Source organism: Pogoniulus pusillus, chromosome 35 (assembly GCF_015220805.1).
Source record: "Pogoniulus pusillus isolate bPogPus1 chromosome 35, bPogPus1.pri, whole genome shotgun sequence".
Taxonomy (NCBI): Eukaryota; Metazoa; Chordata; class Aves; order Piciformes; family Lybiidae; genus Pogoniulus; species Pogoniulus pusillus.
Window position 1 is genome coordinate 13,438,866 of NC_087298.1, and position 20,229 is coordinate 13,459,094.

Sequence of the window (20,229 nt, forward strand, 5' to 3'; positions counted from 1 at the left end):
GTGCCCTCCTGCTTCCAGAACGGACAAGTTTGGGTACCCTCCCCCTGCCCCCCAAACTTGGCCGTCCTGGAAGCCGGAAGGAGGTTGGGTGGGTGCTGAGCCAAACATCCCCACTGGTTGGATGAGTCTCAGCCATAAAGGGAAGTCCTTGAAACCCATCCTGGGGGAAGGAGCTGGGCTGCTGGCCCGGGAAATCCGCACGGCGTGGGCACTGCCAAGGGCAGGGTGTGCAGCTGGCAGGGAGGCAGCTCACACATGGCACACACGGGCACGGCATCGCACTTGTGTCTCCCCTCCACGCCAAGAGAGCCTCAGCAGCAGCCTGGGCCAGCTCAACAACCCACCCAACCCCTCCCAAAATGAGGGGGTGGAGAAGCCCCCCAGCACCCACAGTCTGCCACCCCTGTGCCCTGCCTGCCACTGAAGGGTGGCAGCCTCCACCTTAAAAAGGCCACATAGAATGGTAAGGGCTTGGAAGGGACCTCTGGAGATCATCAAGGCCAAGCCCACCCCCGCCAGGGCAGGTGACACGGAAAGCATCCAGATGGCACTTGGGAGGTGCTGGGGGGAGGTCCCAGCTGGGAGTGGACCTCAAGGGCTGGGAGTGAACCCCAAGAGCAGAGACCGAAGGAGGGTTGGAGCAAGCTCCCAGCCCCCTTGTGCCATCTGCCTGGGGAACAGCCTCGCACTGCAGCTGGAGGAGCCTGCGAGGGGACTGCAGGACCCCTCAGGAGGTTTCCTGGGGGCCCCTGAGCATTAGGAGAGAAGCCAGCCCCAGCCCTCCCCACCCCCCCAGCCCCCAGGCCGGATTAAGGCAGGGCTGAGCTGAGCCGTGGCTGCTCTCCCGATGCTCCTCTGAACCTCTCAGCAGCGCTGCTGCCCGCGGGTCAGACAAGCGGCAAATGAAAGATTTAAGGGAGGTGCTGTACAGGTTCGGGAGAGAAAAACCACATCCAGGAGGGAGGTTAGCGGGAGGGGGGGAAGGGGGGGGCGGCTCTGTGTGCATGTGTGTGGAAACCAGGCTGGGGAGGGCCAGCGGCGCTGCTTTGGGCTGGGAACGCTGGGGTTTGACCAAGACACCCCAGTGATGCTCCGGTGGGCATCGGTGTGGCCCCATGTGCTGCGGGGGGGCCTTGTCCACGTCCTCTGCCCCAGCCAGCATCAGCATTCGCCAAGTGCTGGCTTTTGCTAAGAGGTTCCTGGCTACCCTTGGGCACGAAGGTCTGAGTGGGCTGATGCCAGTGCCACCCACCCCCTGCTCTCCCTGCCCATCCTTACCCACTGGGTGGGACTAACCCCTTCCAGCGTGGGGATGTTGAGCTAGGGATTGTAGCTTTGGAAAGAGGGGGGGGGGGGCAGGTCCTCGGGAGACCCCACGCACACATCTGCCCTCGTGTAGCACCCCTGGACCCGCTGGCACCAGCCCTTGCCTTACCGGATGCCTCTCCTCCAGATGTGCTTGCGCATCTGGGCAGCTGCAGAGCCCCGGGGCAAGAGGGGCTGGGAAGAGGGCTCTGGAATGACTCCGGAGCCGCTAGGACAGGCAGAGTTGGGGTCTCAAGGCAGCGCTGGGGGCGGGGGGAAGGTACCAATTCCCGAGGCATCGCCGTGCGATGCCCCCGGAGCGGGGCCGGGGGAGCGGGGCTGGGGGAGGCGGGCGGGAACGGGGCGGGGGGAAACAGCGAGAAGAGTCCCCGGGGCAGGGGGAGCGGGGCGGGCAGGGAGGGAGGATCCACCCCCGTGTCCGTGTCCTCCCTCCCTCTTCTTCCTCCTCCTCCTCCTTCGCCGCCGCCGCCCGTCCTCCCGCCGGGGCCAGCCGGGCTGCGCGGGCGGGCCGGGGGCTGCGCTGCCGGGGAGGGTGGTCTGCAAGGAGGAGGAGGAGGAGAGTGGGGGAGGGTCTGGACACTTGGGCTGGAAGTTGGCGGCGAGATGGGGAACGAGCGCTGGAAAACCATGGGAGGAGCCTCGCAACTTGAGGACGGGCAGCAGGAGAAATCGCAGGTACGGGGCTGGGGGGGGGCAGAGGGGAAGGGGCCAGCCCGGGGGTCCCACCGACGCACCCCCCCCAATTCTCCCCCGCAAGCGGCTCTCCCAGTGCCGCCCGGAGCGGGTGAGCTGCCCCCGCAGTGTGGAGCCCTCCGGGTTGCCTTCGCTCCATTGTTGGGGTTAATTATTTGCAGTCGGTGTCCCCCCCCAGCCCTTAGCCTGGGCTGCCCTCCAGCCAGGCAGTGGGCGATGCTGCAGGGTGGCACACTCGCCTTACTGCTTAACCCTCAGGGAAGGGATGTGGCACCTCAGGTCCTGCAGCAGACAGAGACATCCGTCTTGGATGGGCACCCCCGGGCCCCCCTGACCTCCAGGACACACAAACCCACCCTCGTTTGTGTGCAGTCGGAAGTGTGGTGAAGCAGTGGCAGAGCCACAGCAAGGTGCGGGGGTCAGGGGCATGCCGGAGCCTGTTTGCCCACCCTGCCACACGTGTGCCAGTGCCTCCAGTCCCCCCGTGGCAGGGATGGGTAGGGAAGTGTGAGCATATCTGGTGGCCAGGGCATGCTGGGTGCTGGTGGAGAAGGGGTGCGGAGCGTAGGCAAGCATCCTTGGTGATAGCCGGGGGGTACCGTGAGTCTGCGACGGAGCTTGTGAGCCAGGAGCAGCCGAGAGCTGGCAGTGCCCTGGGCAAGGTTGGGGGAGTAGGGGGGGCGCAGCCGTGAGACACACTCGCCCCCAGGTCTGCCGCTTCCCTGTCCCCTTTCCATCCGCAGCGATGCAGGGAAGGGACTTCTGCCACACTTCGCCTCCTGCACAGCCTTCTCTGAGCTCTCCTCTCCCCTCCGCTGAGCCCATCCACGCCAAGCAGCTCCCTCGCCCTGCTGCCCACCCCAGAGGCACGGGAGGCCCCCAAACCCACCCCCAGAGAGAGACCTCTCTCTCCTCTGCCGCTCCCCAGCAACGCTGCCTGCCTGGCACACAGCCCCTCCGCGCAGGGGTCCGAGTGGTGCCATTCAGCTGGATCCACTCTCCACCCAGCTTTGTACCCACCAGGGATCCAAGGATGAGCTGGGCAGGAGGGATCCAGCCCCGTGGGGCTGGAGAACGGCGCTGGTGCGGCCATGCAGAGCACAGAGGCACAGAGTTTGCTGTGCAGCCCGTGAAGGGCTCCCAGCTCCCTGAGCTCCTGCGGGAGCCCAGCCCAGCCCTCCTGCCTGCCTACCCACCAAGCCAGCTCTGATGTGGCCACCAGCCCCCTCCCCTCTGCTCCCCGAGCCCCAAAGCCACGCTGCAGGAGCAGGCAGGGTTGGGATGACAGAGGAGGGCAGGCAATGGGAGTGGGATTCAGCCCATCTGCCTCCATGCCTGTGGGGAGCAGCAGGGTGCAGGAGGTGCCTGGAGTGCAGCCCCTGCCCCAGAGTGAGCGGTGTGGGGGTGGGGGTCTGCAGTCCTGCATAGAGCTGGACAGGCAGGGAGGGTGGAGAGGGACAGGAACGGTGCAGGGCAACGCAAAAGGAGCTGCTGGAGCAGCTCTGGAGAGGGCAATGGCTTGACGGCATGAGGGACTGGCCCCTGCCGCCCTGGCCAGCTGGTGGAGCCCAGCAGCAATAGGGTAGGGGAGTACCTGGACTGAAGGTTGCCCCAGCCGCTGAGCCTGGGCGATGCAAAGCGCCGTGCCCCCCCCGCCCCCCCCCCCCCCCCCCCGCCTCAGAACCGCGGCTGGGGCCGGGTCTGGCCCTAGCTGGGGACACGGTTTAGGGGCAGAGCACCCAGGGCTACCCACGACCGCTGCCCACCACCCCGCAGCGCAGGACTTGCCTGGTGAGCTGCCAGAGCAGGAGCGAAGGGCATCTCCTCCTGAAGAGCATTTCCCGGGGCACAGCTCAGCAGCTCTTGCCACCACTCTTCATCCGTGCTCCCTCGAGGGGTCAGTCCACCTCCAGCTGTGCTCCAGCTGCCCTGGGGACCAGCCAGCTTGTGTCCTTCCTTCCTCGCAGCGTGCCGGAGCTGCTGTCTCCCGTACCCAGCACAGCCACTCACCTGTCCAGCTGGCTAAGGAGGCTGTGGGGACACCAGGTGGGGGTGACATGCACTGGGGATGCAGAGACCCACGGGTCCCAGAGTGGGGGCAGTCCACAGGCTGCTCATACAGAGTAGTTAGGGCACAGAGGACCCAGACCCCACTGGGCACAGTGGCCAAGCTCAGAGCCAGCACAGGGCATGGAGAGCCCAGGTCATATCTCTGTGCCACAACAGTGCCTTGGTTCCTCCCTCCTGAGCTCCAGCCCCAGCTCCACAGCAGGACTGCAAGCGAAGCTCTGCTCTTCCTCCTGAGCATCTCCCTGCCTCGCAGCTTCTGTTCTCCTTAGCAAGGCAGGAACGTGGGCACCTCCAGCCCGACGGACATCAGTAACAGGGGCAGGGAAACGTCCTGCAGCTGCCTGACAGCCTTGGCAGGATCCCGGAGCCTGAGGACATGCCATGAAGGGCAGAGGCCCCTGGAGCCGGGAGGGCCATGGCCGTGGTGGGGCAGGAGCGTGGGCAGAGGCATCTGTGAGGCCCTGTGCCAGGAGCTGGGCACGCAGCTGCAGGGCTGCTTCTGCTGAGAGGGTTTGGGGGGACCCCCACTCCAGTCTGGAGCTTGCTGGTGCTGCTGGCAGTGTTTCCCTCCTCTCCCAATGCAGGTTGCCAGGTAACACAACCTGCCAGCAAAATGCCATGGGACTCATAGGGCTGCACTGCTTGGGATCTTTGCTGGGGATCTCAGGTTGGGATCTGTGCTCAGGATCTGGCAGGCTGCAGGCAGGGGTGGGTCAGTGCATAGGGCATCAGCTCTCAGCTCCTGCTCCACTTCCCGGTGCTGCTGGGAGGGCAGCACTGCTGGAGCTTGAAGGCTGGGGAAAAGCTGGATGCAGCTGCTGGGCAGAGCTGCAGGATTCGGGTGTTGAAGCCCGGCTGGGATTTGTGTGGCTGCAGGGAATGGAGCAGTGGCCAGGCACAGGCTCTGCTCCTCAAGCCCTGAGTGCTCAGAGGGGTCCCTCGGCTGTCACAGCTTGTCTGTGTGTCCCAGCAGGCACGGTTCAGGAAGGGGACCTCAGCATGGAACAGGAGGGTGCAGAGCTGGGGAGCTGAAGGTGCTGCCATGGTCGGGGCAGCTGCAGGGACATGCTCCCTGCTCATCCCACAGATCCCAAACCATCGGATGTTGGTCTCTGGCCAGCAGCTCTCTCCCATCCCTTCTGCACTCACAGGGTGCCAAGGGGGAGGGCTGAGTGCAGCTCCCGGCTGTCCACGTGAAGGTGCCAGCAATGGGCATCTCCCCCCTCCAGCTGCCACCATCCTGTTGCTCCCAGGTGCCCCCCAAGCCAGGGCCCCACATCCACAAGCAGCTGGCAAACTCCTCGCCCCTCTGCTTGTCCAAGGCTCCCCCTGGCTGTCTCTGACACCTCTAAAAGCACAAGCAGGGGATGAGCCTGGGGCTGCCTCTTTACAGAGGTCCATGCAGGGTGGATTCCCATTCAGCCCAGTGCCATCTGCACCTGCAGCCTGCCCCGTGTGCCCCCAGGCTCTGGGCAACCAGCCCCACCCCAGCTGGCATCACCTTAATGCAAACGGTTGTGGAAGCAGGAGTGAAATGAAGGGTGCTTGAAGGAAGGTGTCACTCCAGATAGATGTGCACAGGAGGGGACAGGGCCCGGGAAAGCTTTGCAGATGCAGCAATTTTCGCCTGGTTCCTGGGGAAGCAGTCTTTGTCTGGGCGAATCTGCAGCTCCCTGGCAGCACAGCAATTCCTTCTGACAGCCCCGGCCGGGGTCAGGCCAGCCCCACAGCCTCTGTCCTGCAGGTGTACTGGGAAGGGAGGTGGCAGGGGGAGAGACGCGGGGGGCCGGCGGGGAGGGGGGTGGCAGCTCGCTCCCGCTGTGCTGCAGCACTGCCACCTCTCGCTTTGCCAGCACAAAGGGCTCTTGGTGTGCACAGAGCAGCACCCATGGCTGAGCCCAGGAGCCCCTGCTGCCTGCGGGCTTGGGGCATCGAGACCTTTCCCACAGTGCCCCCTCATCACTGGGAACTCAGGGACAGGGCAGAGGGCTTTGGGAGGGTGCAAGTGGGATGGTGATGTGCCCCCGCCCCCCCCCCCCCCCAGCTGGGAGATGCCCCAGGCAGAGCAGACCCCACGATGCTCAGGGTGACACAGCCCCAGCATCGCCCCCAGCCTCCCCCTGCTGCTGTCCCCTCTCAGCTCCCAGCCTCCCCCTGCTGCTGTCCCCTCTCAGCTCCCAGCCTCCCCCTGCTGCTGCCCCCTCTCATCTCCCTGCCTTCCCCGCGGTCCCCACTCTGGTCTTTTTTCCCTTTTCCTCTCCATACCTGTGCCCAAGGCAGTGGGCAACCCCCCCACACCCCCACTGAGTGCCGCTGCCTTAAATAAAAGATGCCAGCAGGAGCTGGCTGCTGCCAGGCGTTCGCCCTCTCTGTTTCATGCCCTGGCTCCCCGGCGGCTCCAGCCGCCTCCCCCCCTGCCCTTCACCCGCAGCCTCCCGTCCCTGGCAGAGCCACAGGGCTCCCCGCAGTCCCCACGTCCCCTCCTCTGCTACCACTGCCGCGTCCAACATCTCCTCCCTCATCGCTGGACCCTTCCAAAGCCCGGGAGGGTTGGTACCCACCTGCGGGACGCGGGGGAGCAGGACCGTGCCCGTCCGGCCGGGTCGCGACGCCGTCTGTCTGTCTGTCCGCAGAGGATGAGCTGTGGGTACATCCTGTGCACGGTGCTGCTCTCGGTGGCCGTCCTCCTGGCCGTGACAGTCACGGGGGCCATCCTCTTCATGAACCACTACCACACGCCCGTCACCGAGTCGCCCCCTGTCATCAGCACCAACCCCGAGGAAGCCAACGCCCTGGTGACCATCGAGCGAGCGGACAGCTCCCGCATCAACATCTTCATCGACCCCAACTGCCCCGACGCGGCGGGCACCCTGGGGCGCCTGGAGGGGCTGCAGACCTCCCTGCTGCACACCCTCACCGACCACGACGCCGAGGCCAAGGCCACCAAGAGCCAGCAGAAGGCCCTGCTGGTCACGGTGGCCGACGAGGTGGCCAAGCTGCTGACACACGCAGCGCAGCTCCGCAGCGACTGCGACAGCCTCAAGAAGGGGCACAGTGCCATGGGGCAGGAGCTCAGCGCCCTGCAGGGAGAGCAGGGCAGGCTCATCCAGGTGAGCTGGGAATGCTCCGTGGTGCTCCTTGGGGACAGAACCCCCTGCAGCCCCTGCCCACCGGAGCCCTCCAGCAGGAGGAGTTGAGGTTTGAGGCAGCTGCTCGGGAATCAGAAGTCAGGCAGCACAACTCCAGCCCCAGCTCAGCTGCTGCCTGAATCTTGCAGCCAATCCACCCCAGTGCCAGCAAGCAGTGTCTGTGGCCCCTTGCAGCTGTGGGCTCCCTGGCTCTGGGTCCAGTCTGGGGACTCAGCAGAGCTGAGCACAGCACAGGACCATCCCCAGGGTGGCTCATGCAGCAATCAGCCCCTGCTTGTTCAGCCTTCCCCAAATCCCCAGCCAACTAGCTGCCCTGGGAGCTTACATGGGTACCTGGGGCTCCTGCCAGGCACTGTAGCAAGACCCAGGGCACAGCTGGATGCTCAGCTCCATGCCCATCTCTCCTGGTGCTCACCTCCCTCTGGTTGGAGCTGCTCCATCTCGCTGCTTCACCTCACTCCTCATCTTGCTGCTCTGCTGCAGCCACCTCATGTCACTTGCCTGGCTTGGGTCACCTCAGGGGATGGCAGAGAGCTGACGGCTGTCTCAGGACACAGCTATTCCTGCCAGCTCCACCATCCCTTACCCAGAGATGCTCCTTATCCCACGGGCTGCTGGCACCAATGGACCCACACTCGGGCGTTTCTCAGCCCTGACGGCAAGAGGCACTATCAGGACCCTAACCCTGACCTCCAGGTACAAAGCACCACAGAAGCTGCCTGGGGTCTGCTGTGGCTTTTATGATCCCATCTGGCCCCACCAACCCATACACTGGCAGGGGGCATTGCTGCCCACCCCTTGGGAAGCCATGGGAGCATGCAGAGCTGAGGTGTGGAAGGAGTTTAACCACATTCAACCACAATACCTTGTGCCTCCACGTCCTTTCCCCTGCCCCCAGCTGCTCTCCGAGAGCCAGACCAACATGGCTCGGCTGGTCAGCTCCGTCAGCGACGTCCTGGACACGCTGCAGAAGGACCGCGGTGGTGCCCGGCCCCGGCTCAAGGCTGATCTGCAGCGGGCACCGGCCAGGGGAGCACGGCCCCGGGGCTGCTCCAACGGTGAGATATGTCCCCGGGGGGAGGGATGTCCCTGCGGCTGCTCTAGGCAGGGCTCTGCCTAAGAAGGGAGAGAGAAAATCACCCAAGATGGAAGAAAGCAGCCTAGAGAAGGCAGGGGCTGGCAAGGAGCTGGGGGAGATAGGGCAGGCAGAAGGTGGAAAACGGAGTCCCGGGATGGGTGCTCCTGGGGTGCAGCCCTGAATGGTCCAGCGGCGGCCTGCAAAGTCACTTCACAGCCCTGCCGAGCCACCTGCCTGTCCCCCCCGCAGATGGAGCAGGGGCCAAAGCAGAGCAAGAAGCCACCGCAGCCTTCACATGGGTGCAGCTGGCAGCGCTGCACGGGACTGGGAGGAAAGAGCCTTGTCACAGCTCAGCAGCCTCATCCTAACCCAGGCTGAGCCAAACTCCTCGGCCTTTGGTTCAGATGAAGCTAAGAGTGTCCCGGGGCTGTGAGCCCACACTGCCTGCTGCAGCCCCCGGGCATCGGCTCCTGCCGCCAGCCGGCTCCCAGCCTGCCCTTGCTGTCACACAGGGACATGGGCATGGGCTTTGTTGGCTGCTGGGGGCGGGGGGTGGGGGGGTCCCCATGGTGGCTGCTTCCCCTCTGGCCAGCTCCTGCTCTAAGCATTGGAGGAGAAAGAGGGAAAAGAACAAAGCAGCTCCGAGCCGGCAGCAAGGTTGAGAGCCTGAAAGAAATGGCAGAGCCATTCAATTAGATCATTCATTAATTAGCTTCCCTCTCCCCCCCCATCCCAATGCCCCGCTGCAGGCTCCCGGCCCCGGGACTGCTTTGACATCTACACGAGTGGACAGCAGGAGGATGGGATCTACTCCATCTTCCCCACCCACTCCCCCTCGGGCTTCCAGGTCTACTGCGACATGACGACCGACGGCGGGGGCTGGACGGTGAGCTGCTGCCCCGCTGGGGGCCACCGGGCAGTGCCACCACCCTAGCCCCGGGCTGCCCCCGTGCCGGCGTGCTGGGGGTGGGAGATGTCGCTCTCAGTGCTTGCATGTGCCGTTGGGATGGGGGAGAACTGCTGGTGGGGTCTGGCTGGGCACAGAGAAGCAAGCCAAGAGGCCATGCTGGCAGCAGTGGCAGAGTTGCCCAGAGCTGCCAGTCCGAGGCCTAAGCCAGAGCCCAGCAAACCTAATCCGAGCCTGGGGAGCTTGGCTGGACCTTAGAGGGTGGCTTTAGGTGGGCAGTTAGGTGCCACAGCTGGAGTTTGCCCTCAGTGGAGCTGGTGCCCAATGTAGCTACGGTTGTGCCAGGAGGTGGCTTTGTGCTTTGCCCTGGTCCCAGTGAGCTGTGCTGGGGCTCAGGATGGACCCTAAGCCCAGCATGTTTTGCCTTGTCTAATAGAGGGGTGCCCAGGGCACCTCTTGGTGCCAGGCTGAGTCACTGGCTCCTCACAGCTGCACACTGCCTGCAGCAGCTTCCTAATCACAGTAATGGGGGCAGGGGGCACGGGGGGACGTGGCACTGGCAGTCCCAAGCCTGCAGACCCCCCTTGACCTGGGGAACCGCTTTGGTTTGGGCAGCCCCTGCCCAGAAGGGCATCACCTGGGGCGTGGCAGGCAGTGGGGGAGGGGTGGGCAGGCAGCTTCACCCCGAGGACACCGTGAGCTGAGCCAGGCAGCACCCCTCCAGCTGGGTGCTCTAGGAAACAAATCCCCACGATCTGCTTCCCCTAAGCAGCTTTGAGCAGGAGGGAGCTTAGCCCCCCTGCCCCCGAGGGGCCGATGAGCCTTCGGCCTCGGGCTGCCCAGAGCCCACCCCGCCTGGGAGCAGCCTGCGGTGTGCAGGTTGGAACCAGCAGCTGCCGTGGGGAAACTGAGGCACAGCCCAGCCCCACAGCTGGGGCTCATAGAGGGAAAAGAAGGGACCACATTGAGCTCCCCAGGGTGGGGAGGGTCCTTGCAGCCCCCCTGCAGATCCTCCACCAGCCTCGGCGCTGCCTGAAGAGCAGCCCAAGGTGATTAGCCAGACACTCAGAGGCTTATTGAAAGCTGCTGCAGCCGGGGGGGCTCGGGCAGGGCTGGGGAGGGGGTGAAGCAAATGATTTTACAGCCAGCAGCACCGTGGGGCTGGGCAGCAAGGCTGGCACGGCAATGCCTTTGGCACCACACACAGCTCTGCCCTGCCTTAACCAGGGACAGAGGAGCCAAGCCCGGTGCCAATCCCTGGGCAGGTGCCATCCAACCAGGGCCAGGGCTGCTCACTTCAACCTCCCATTTCTCAGGGTTGCTCTGCAGCAGAGGGTTCCAAGCATACCTTGGGGTGCAGGGGGTGCCTCAGCCATCTCCCGTGGGGCTAGGGATGCCGGGGGGACTGTCCAGGTAAGCCATGGCACAGCTGGGCACCGTGGTGCAGTGCCTCCCGTGCTCTGGAGCCATCGCTGCTGACACTTGGCTGCTCTGCCTGTGGGTGGGAGCCACAGCAGCAGCTGAAGCAGTTTCGATATGGGGGCCTGGGAGCTGTGAGCTGAGCCTTAGCCTGGAGCTTAGGGGCCAGGGTGGGGGGCAGAGGAAGAGCCACAATGTCCCATTAGGGAGAAACCAGCTGGGCTCTCCCCCTGGGTGCTGCTCAGCTCCATGCTGTCCCCATGGCAGTGCGACCTTCTGCCCTGCCCACAGGCATTCCTAGTTCCCAGGAAGCCTGAGCAAGGCACTCACTGGACCAACCTTCTCCTCCCCACGGCTGCCCAGGGCAGCCACCCCCACCCCCCTCCACCAGCTCTGTGGGAGCCACTGCAGCCCTGGGGCTGTTTGCTGCCTGCTTTGCACCGTCCAAAGCACGACTCTGATGGCTCCAGCACCTGTGGCTGTGCAGGGAAGTGTGACATGAAGGGGAAAAAATGTGAGTAAGACCCAGGGAGTCCCCAGGGAGCCTCCAGGGCACCACCCCCACCACAGCCCAGCCCATTTTGTCCCCTCTTTGTGATGCCCACCAGCACGTGGGTCCACGTTGGTGCCCATCAGTGCCAATGGGAACATGCATGCCCTGTGCTCAGCACCAGCTTTAAATGCAGTGCTGCCCCTGGGCTGACCTGAGCCCCGTGGCAGCGCCAGGCTGCAGCTGTGTAATTGCCCAGCCTGACCCTGCCCCCACCTTTGACACTCACCTCCAGCACTTGATTAAAGCAATAACAGAGTGCCGCGGCTGGGGGAGGCTCCGCAGAGCTGCCTCTTTGAGTGCTGTTGTCCTGGGAAGCCTCTGCAAACCCTGCACGCTCCTCCTGGTGCCCCTGAGCCTCCTGGCATCGGCATCTTGTCCCCGTAAGTGATGGTGTCGCCAAGGCTCCTGCCACTCCAGTGCCATTCCATGTTCAGCAGGCATGTGGAAGTGGTGGGAGAGCTGAAGGATGCAGTAAAGGAGGTTGTGCAGGCAGGATGAGGACTGTGGTGATGTTAAGTGACAGCTTCCAGCTTCTTGGGCACCTGCTGTGGCAGGGATGCTCTCGGGGATGGCTTTGCCCAGCCCATTCATTGCCCACCGGAGGGGTCCTGGTGTGGGCTGAGGTGGGGGTGAGCAGACACTGATGCCCGTACAGATGGGCTGGGGTAAACTGAGGGCAGTGGATGAGATGAGCCTGGGGAAGTGTCTCCCAGGGATGTGCTCTGAGTGCCAGCACAGACAGGGATGAGACACTTGTGCTGGGGGGGACAGGCAGCAGAAGCTGTGTCCCCAGCCGGGCAGCACTGCCAGCTGTGGCGTTTGCTGCTATCACAGGATTGGCACTTCCCTGGCCAAGGCTGGCTCCTGCAATGCTCCAACCTTCTCTTCTCTGTGGCTGAACCCAAAGGTGGTGTCCTCACTGTGATGGGCTCTCAGGACTGCTGCAGGGCCAGGGGCTGTGCCACAGCAGCCAAAAACCTGACCAGGAGCTTGACCACTAGGTTGGCAGCAAAGTGGTGGTTGAGCTCTCCCAGGCGGGGGTGGTTGTGAGGTTTGGAGCCCACTGGGAGTTTGGTGGGGGATAGTATCAGGAGGTTGGAGGCAGCAGAGCCCTCCCCCACCACTGGCACCACGACAGGTGTGGGTTGGCACTCCTGCTTTTCTCTGCTTTTAACCCATTTTTCTGTGCTGCTGCCCTTGCCAGAGCCTGTCCCTGCCCTGTGAGCTCAGCACGACCCAGGCAGGCAGAGAGCAGGGGAGATAAATATTTCAGCCTTGCCTTCAAAGGAGGGAAGAAAATCCTTTTTGCTTAAGAGGGGGTGATGCATATTTGATGAGGAAGAAAGGAGCAGCCAGGCAAGGCTGGCAGCGTGGCAGTGAGGCTGCAGGTCACCAGTGCCCGCAGCATCCTGGGGCATGCAGCATCCCGGGGCACACAGCATCCCAGTGCTCACAGCATCCCAGGGCACACAGCTTCCCAGTGCTCACAGCATACCAGGGCTCAACACATCCTGAGGCACACAGCATCCCAGTGCTCACAGCATCCCAGGGCACACAGCATCCCAGGGCAATGCAGCATCTCGGGCCATGCAGCATCCCAGTGCTCACAGCATCCCAGGGCACACAGCATCCCAGGGCAATGCAGCATCTTGGGCCATGCAGCATCCCAGTGCTCACAGCACCCCAGGGCACACAGCATCCCAGTGCTCACAGCATCCCAGGGCAATGCAGCATCTCGGGCCATGCAGCATCCCAGTGCTCACAGCATCCCAGGGCAATGCAGCATCTCGGGCCATGCAGCATCCCAGTGCTCACAGCATCCCAGGGCTCAACACATCCTGAGGCACACAGCATCCCAGGGCACACAGCATCCCATGAGGGGCTGAGGAGGAAGCTGTCACCCACCCACCCACACACAATAGGGTAGCACAAGTGAAGCATGGAAAGCGACCATGACAAAAGATGATGGAGCAGGAGACCCATCAGGACACAGAGCCTCCAGCACCCACCAGCTGTTCACACCTGGTTTTGAGCCCCTTAGTGCCGAGCCCAGTGGGCACTGGGGCACAGAGGGTTCCTCTGGTGCCCTGGGTGGTTGCTGAGCCATGGAGACGTGTCTCACACGCCCCCCTGGGCACCACTCAGCAATTGGCCTATTTACCACCACGGGTCAAAGCCGATTAAGAGGGACCATTGGTGCCCCTTCCACCGCCTTCCCTGCACGGCAGCGCCGGAGCCGACGCTGCCCAGGGAAGATCAGCTCCGGGCCCCCATCCAGCCTCGCCATCCCCCTCGGCAGCAAGGCCAAAGAAAGCCCCTTTAAAGGGGCTTAACAGCAGCTTCTCAAGTGCTCAATGCAGGGATAAAAATTAAGGCTCTAATTCTAGAAGGTAAGTACAGCAGGATCAGAGCCCCGGAGCCTGCGCTGGGCATCCCCGTCCCTGGAAGTGCCCATCTGGTGAAGGGCAAACCAGTGCGAAGCTCATGAGCTGGGGCTCCTCTGCCTGCGGGGATGAAACCCTGCACGGGCAGGAGCAGCTGGAGGGAGGCTGTAAGGGAACACCCCCGTGAAGGAGCAAAGCATGGAGCTTCCCAACGGGTGTGAAGGCTTGGTGGGATTGCTGAGCTTGGGATGTTGGGGTTGGGGTGATCAGGCTTGGTGGCACCGCCCAGCCCTCAAAGACAGGGTGCTCAAGTCCCTTGCTGCTCCCAGATCACCCAGCACCCCACTGCTCACCTTGGCACTGGGTGGCAATCAGCATCCTGGTCCAGCCAAGTGCAATGCCATTAATGCAGGGCTGGAAGCTTCGTTAAGTTCAGGTGGTGGGAGGTAGAGCAGCATTGCCTGGATCGGTGCCAGCAAATCAACCCCCAGGCTGTGGAGAAAACAGGGATGAGAACACAGGGCACAACTCCCTGAGCAGGTGGGAGAGGAAAAGGGAAAGGCTCCGAGGAGGAGACAAGCCACACCGAGCCCTGGGGTACTGCTGGGATGTGGGGGGGGAGGAGGGAGGCAGTTCCCCACAGGTAACTCCTTTGGGATACTAATGAGGCATTGCCAGGATGATGCCAGGATGCTGGGGTGGCTGCCCCAGGACAGGGAAAGCAACTGCCTGGGTTTGCACAGCACCGACATGGGCAGAGCATGCTGCGGAGCACACCTCCAGTCGTGTCTGCCTTCCTGCCTTCCTTCCTTCCTTCCTTCCTCTCCTTCCTTCCTTCCTTCCTTCCTTCCTTCCTTCCTTCCTTCCTTCCTTCCTTCCTTCCTTCCTTCCTTCCTTCCTTCCTTCCTTCCTTCCTTCCTTCCTTCCTTCCTTCCATCACTTCCTTCCTTCCATTCCTTCTTTCTCTCCGTTCCCTTCCTCCACCACTGGGGCTCTGTGGGGCTGCCCAGGCTGGCAGCAGCCCCTCAGCTGCCCCCTGCCCGTGTCCCCCCAGGTGTTCCAGCGGCGGGAGGACGGCACCGTGAACTTCTTCCGCGGCTGGGAAGCTTACCGGGATGGCTTCGGGAAGCTGACTGGAGAGCACTGGTTAGGTGCGTGGGGCTGGCAGTGCCGCGGCGTGGCAACGCCTGGGGACCGCCGGGGGGAGGGCTGGGGTTTGCTATCAAAGGAAGGGACACTGAGACCCCCTTGGGCAGCGTCAGCTCCCAGGAGCGGTGGCCTGGGCGGGCAGGGAGGGGACCAGGTGGCTGCAGAAGGGTAGGGAAGCGATGAGGCCTTTTGCCTGCAGGCGCAGCAACAGCAGAGCGAGGGCTGGAGGGTGGGAGCCGCTCCCTGTCCCACCCTAAACCCCCTCCCCAGGGTCCCCCCCAGCCGCCCCATGCCCAGCCCCACTCTCACCGCCGTCCCCGCCGCAGGGCTGAAGCGGATCCACCTGCTGACGGTGCAGGGCAGCTACGAGCTGCGCATCGACCTGGAGGACTTCGACAACGGCACCGCCTTCGCCCACTACGGCAGCTTCGGCGTGGGGCTCTTCTCCGTGGACCCCGAGGAGGATGGGTACCCTGTCACCATCGCCGACTACTCGGGCACAGCAGGTAGGGTGGCAGCAGAGGCAGACTCAGACTGGAGATCAGAGAGAATTTTTTTCCCAGTGAGGGTGGGGAGGCACTGGCACACAGGCACCAACCCCCCTCGCTGTGCTGTCAGTGGTCCCCAGCGCTGCTGGTGGTGCAGGGATGCAGCCACGAGGAGCTGGAGGCAGGAGGGTGGCTGTGGTTGGGTGCTCGCAGGGTGGGTAACAACAAGTGCCCCTTGCATCACCAGAGGATCCTGCTGGGGTGCCCTGGGGAGTGGGAGACAGCCCGAGGGCAGGACGAGGGGCAGGAAGGGCTCCTCAGGCTCCTTTCCCTCGGGCAGGTGACTCCTTCCTGAAGCACAATGGGATGAAGTTCACCACCAAGGACCTGGACAACGACCACTCGGAGAACAACTGCGCAGCTTTCTACCACGGGGCGTGGTGGTACCGCAACTGCCACACCTCCAACCTCAACGGGCAGTACCTCAGGGGCCACCACAGCTCCTACGCCGACGGCATCGAGTGGTCCTCCTGGACCGGCTGGCAGTACTCCCTCAAGTTCACCGAGATGAAGATCCGGCCTGCCCGGGAGGAGAATTAGCTGGATGGCAGCAGCCCCCCAGCCCCTGCCCAGCCCCCTGCCCTTCCCCAGCACCCCACCGCCCTGTCCCCTCAGATGCCATCCTCGCCATCCTCCCCAAGGGCTGGCCCATCTTTGAGGGGCCCCTGGGGAGCACCTGCTCCTGGTGATTTAGCTCCCAGGCACCCATGAACATCACCAGCCTTGGCTTCCTACTGCCATGGCTCCTGGGCACCCATGAACATCACCAGCCTTGGCTTCCTACTGCCATGGCTCCTGGGCACCCATGGACATCACCAACCTTGGCTTCCTACTGCCATGGCTCCTGGACACCCATGGACATCACCAACCTTGGCTTCCTACTGCCATGGCTCCTGGGCACCCATGGACATCACCAACCTTGGCTTCCTACTGCCATGGCTCCTCTGCAGCCACAATGAGTCTCCTGGTCAGAGTCTGCCCCTCAGCTGGTGCTCACAGCTGCAGCAGGCATCTGGGGAGCAGTGCCCAGCAAGGAAGAGAAGTGGCTGCCTGGAGAGAGGAAGGAAGGGATGCAGCAGGCCAGGCACCTCCAACTCATCTTTACTTCAGACACAGATGCCCAGCAGTGACCTCACCCAGCTGGCAAAGGACTGGGAGACCCTTGCTGTGGGGAGCCCCACAGAGCCCCTAGAACTGGGCTGAGGCGGCTGCTCCACAGTTCCAGCTCAGCCCATGGTGCTACTGGGGCTGGGGAGGGCTTGGCAGGGCTGCAGCCCGTGCAGAGCCCAGGCTGTGCCAGGGACTCCTCCTCTGGTCTGTACAGTGCTGCCCTCAGCCCCTGCAAGGGCAGCGCAGCTGGGAAGGGACAGCTGCAAACTCTTCTGTCCCTGTCGGGGCTCCTGGAGCATCCCAGCAGGTTGGTTGGGACAACCCAAAGCAAGCCAGGGTGGTGCTGCAAAGACACACAGCCAGGACCCAGCATGGCCTGGAGCTGGTTTGGCAGTGCTGGGGAAACAGCAAGCAGAGCGAGGAGGAGGAGGAGGCAGCGAGGAAGGTTCACTTCCCAGCACGGACCTGCCTGCACTCCACAGCTCCTCCCTCTTGGATTCACTTCGGACTTGCACCATCCAAAAGCTGTGACCTGTCCTGTGCTGAAAGCCTTGGCCCTGGGCACCTCAGCCATGTGCCCCTGCCCGCCCCCGCGCTCGCCCCCAGCCTGGGCACACACTCTCAATTCCAGCCAGGAGGAGCCAGGCTCTGGCTCAGCACCTGCAGAGAATTCCAAGCTTTTCATTTCTCCAAATCTCATTAAGCTTTTGCAAAAAGCAGCCCTGAGAGGGGCTTAGCATCTGCAGGGCCCTGATAACTGGGCAGCAGGCGATGCCTTGTGCCAGCCAGCCCGAGCAGGAGCTGCCATGGCTCTGGAGCTGCCTGCAAGGACTCAGCTGGGGGATTTTGTCCCCCAAAAAACCCAGACCCAAGCCTGAGAGAGCTGCATAGGAACAGGGTGAGGGCAGCCAGGATCCTGCCCAAGCTGTTTGTTCTTTCACACCTGCGCCGCAGCAGCAGTGGGGAGCAGAGCTCCACGCTGGGCCCTGGGAGCAGCATAGGACAGACAGACACACAGACAGACTGCCCCAGGAGGGGAGGAAATCTCCCACCTGCCCCATTTCCAGGGGAAGCCACAGGCTCAGCATCCTGCCTGGCGCTGGTTCCTCCTTCCCTGCCTGCTGCTCTCTGGCTTTTGATCCTTCACCGCCTCAGATGCGGTGCTGGATACAGCCTTGTCCACCTGGACCCGGGGACAAGTGACACACCGCAGGTCACAGCATTCCCTCTGCCAGGGGCATTCCTTGGGGGCCGTGGGTGAGGACAAGCACAGGCACAGGCTGTGCCCAGGCTTTCTCTAACGATGGGCTCTTGGGGAGCTCAGCGATGGCATTTCCCAGCCGGCACAAGAGCAGCAGCCCCCAGCAGCTCCAGTGGGGGCTTCCTGTGCCCCGCTGGCCCCCTCCAGCGAGGGTCCCTCGCAGGCAGGCGGCACAAAGCCCTTCCTGTCCTCTCATTAAGTGATGTCAGTGATTAGCTGTAGCTGGGTGTCTTGTGCTTGTCTGTAGGACGAGGCGGCAGACAGAACCACACGCCCGGGGCGAGAAGGTCCCTGCACCCCCGCACCCCTCCAGCGGAGCCTTTGCATGCTGGCGAGGGCACACTGTCCATGCAGCCCCTTGTGCCAGTGCCCGTGCCACCCAGGAGTCCCCAGTGACTTCGTTCTGACTCACAGGAGGGGATTTAATCCCCCCCAGGACGCAGCTCTGCCAGGGGTAATGCCCCAGCGGGCAGGCATCGCCCCGCAGCCCTGCGTTAGGATCAGCCCACGCGGAGCGGGGTGGGCAGGGCAGTGGGCAGGGGCAGGGGCAGGACCTGGCCACCTACCTTGCCGGTGGAGGCCCGGGCGGGCCGGGGGCGTGTGGCAGTGCCGCGGCGTCTGTGGCGTGTGCGTGGTGGTGTCCGGCGCCGTACCCGTGGACTCTGCAAACTCCTCAATAAAGGAACTCATCGTTTGCTGGGCTCTGGGTGCCTCTGCCCGCGGACTGCCGGAGGAGCTGCCACAGTGGCAGCCGAGGGAACGTGGGTGGCAGCTCCTCGCCCGTGCCAGGCTCGCAGCATCCCCAGGAGCCAGCCTGGGCTGCCCAAAAAGCACTGCAAATCTGCCGGGGAGGCCTGGGGAGTCCTGGCAGGGCAAGGGCAGGGCAGTAGAAGCTTCCCAGAGGCTGAAGCCCGAACCCAGGCACCACCAGACCTCAGGCAGGGGGTGGTGACAGCTCCCAGTGCCAAGGGGACCTGCTCCCTGCTCCCCACATTGAAGGGCAGAGCATGAGTGATGCCCCCAGCCCCTTCCCGCAGAGCAGCAGAGTGCTGCCCGCCCCACACCCTGCTCTGCTCCAGACTAGGACAGACCCAGGAGGGGGCAGCTGAGTGCCAGGCCTCGGGGGCCAAGCTTAGGACCGTCGCAGCAGCCAAGGATGAGGGAAGTGCTCAGAGCTGTGAAGGTAGGGCCAGATCCTGAGCAGGTTTGGGGGTGCAGAGGTCTCTGCTGGTCCCTGCACACTCCCTACACTGGCACAGACCCCTGGGACCCCCAACAACCACACACCGACATGCACCCACCAAGGTGGTGGGGAACATCTGTGCCCCCAGATGAGACCCTCCCTCCTACCAGCGTCCCACCAGCTGCTGGCGACTGCAGGCCAGCTCCAGCTCTCCTCCGACGGAGCCAAACGAAGGAGGTGCCTCAATTAGCGGCGATGCTGCGCTCCCATTGTGGCAGCTGGGCCAGCCCCCAGCCCCTCTCCAGCCCCCTCCCAGCCTCTGCTCCAGCCGCCACAGCCCTGCCAGCCCAAGGGTGGCAGCAATTGGCGCTGGTGGCTATTTAAGGGCGGGTGAGGGGGACTGGCCAGCTCGGCCTGGGCACAGCGCAGCGCAGCGCCAGGGCAGGCGGCACTGGGGCATTGCCCAAGGCGGAGAGGTGAGTGGCTGGCAGCTGTCTGCCTGTCTCGTCCATCTGTCTGTCTGTCTGTCTGTATCCATGTGCTTGCTTTGCACCCTGACTCGATGGGCAAGGAGGAGATGGGAGGCAGCTGGTGGGGAGAACAGGCAGGGCTGGGTACCTATTGGTGCCCCAGTCCCAGCCATGGGATTTGGCAGTGTCAGTTGCTGGTGCTGGGAAGGTTCTTCCTGCTCTGGTTGATCCCAGAGATTCGGCTCCACACTGGGCAAGTGGGAGCAAAAGGGGAGGCAGTAGAGCAGTGGTAAGGTGGGAAGAGGCAGGGAGAACCCCACATGGAAGCCCACAGGCAGGGGCCCATAGACTTCCCTGCGGGGTCCTCCCTGCCAGGTGCTGGGGAGGGCAGGTGGAGACCTGGGCATAGCCAGGAAGCATAGGAGCAAGAAGTACCCAGAGCAACCCCACAGGCTGCAAGCAGTGGGCAGAGACCCTGAGCCCCACCACCTGCAGAGACTTAAGGCAACACCTCCAGAGAAAGGCAACTATGATTAAAACAAAATCCCTTTGCCCTTGCTAAAGCTCCAAGCTCAAGGTCAGCCCAGGTGTCTGCAGCACTGCTGCCCACAGCCAGGACCCTGCTCCCCCCTGCTCTGCTCACCAGACCCTGCTGCCAGCCGGGCACCTCCGAGCCCCATAAAGCAGAGGAGTGTGGAGGATCTTTCTCAGCAGCCAGGCAGGAGCTGAGCAGGGCAAGATGAAGATGGCTCAGGTGGATGCACTTTAGTCCTCCCTGCAGTGCCTCTAAGAGGAGTCCATCAGCCAGCCCCAGCCAAGCAGAGCCCAGCTCCTGGCTGGTAACCAAGGGAGAAGCTGCAGGGCTGTGATTTGTGAGCATGGAGCTGCTGAGGATGAAGGGCAGCAGGGCTGAAGGAGGCAGAGTGAGC

The 20,229-nt window shown here is 63.6% G+C and overlaps 1 protein-coding gene across 1 annotated transcript; it reads left to right on the forward strand.

Annotated features, from left to right (window-relative positions):
* Positions 1-1,824: 1,824 nt before the first annotated feature.
* FIBCD1 (fibrinogen C domain containing 1) lies at positions 1,825-18,342 on the forward strand. Its single transcript, XM_064171042.1, has 7 exons — positions 1,825-2,001; positions 6,723-7,199; positions 8,137-8,296; positions 9,066-9,202; positions 14,634-14,730; positions 15,055-15,234; positions 15,557-18,342. Exons 1-7 carry the CDS (start codon positions 1,930-1,932, stop codon positions 15,814-15,816), a joined length of 1,383 nt encoding a protein of 460 aa, XP_064027112.1. The 5' UTR covers positions 1,825-1,929; the 3' UTR covers positions 15,817-18,342.
* Positions 18,343-20,229: the final 1,887 nt, after the last annotated feature.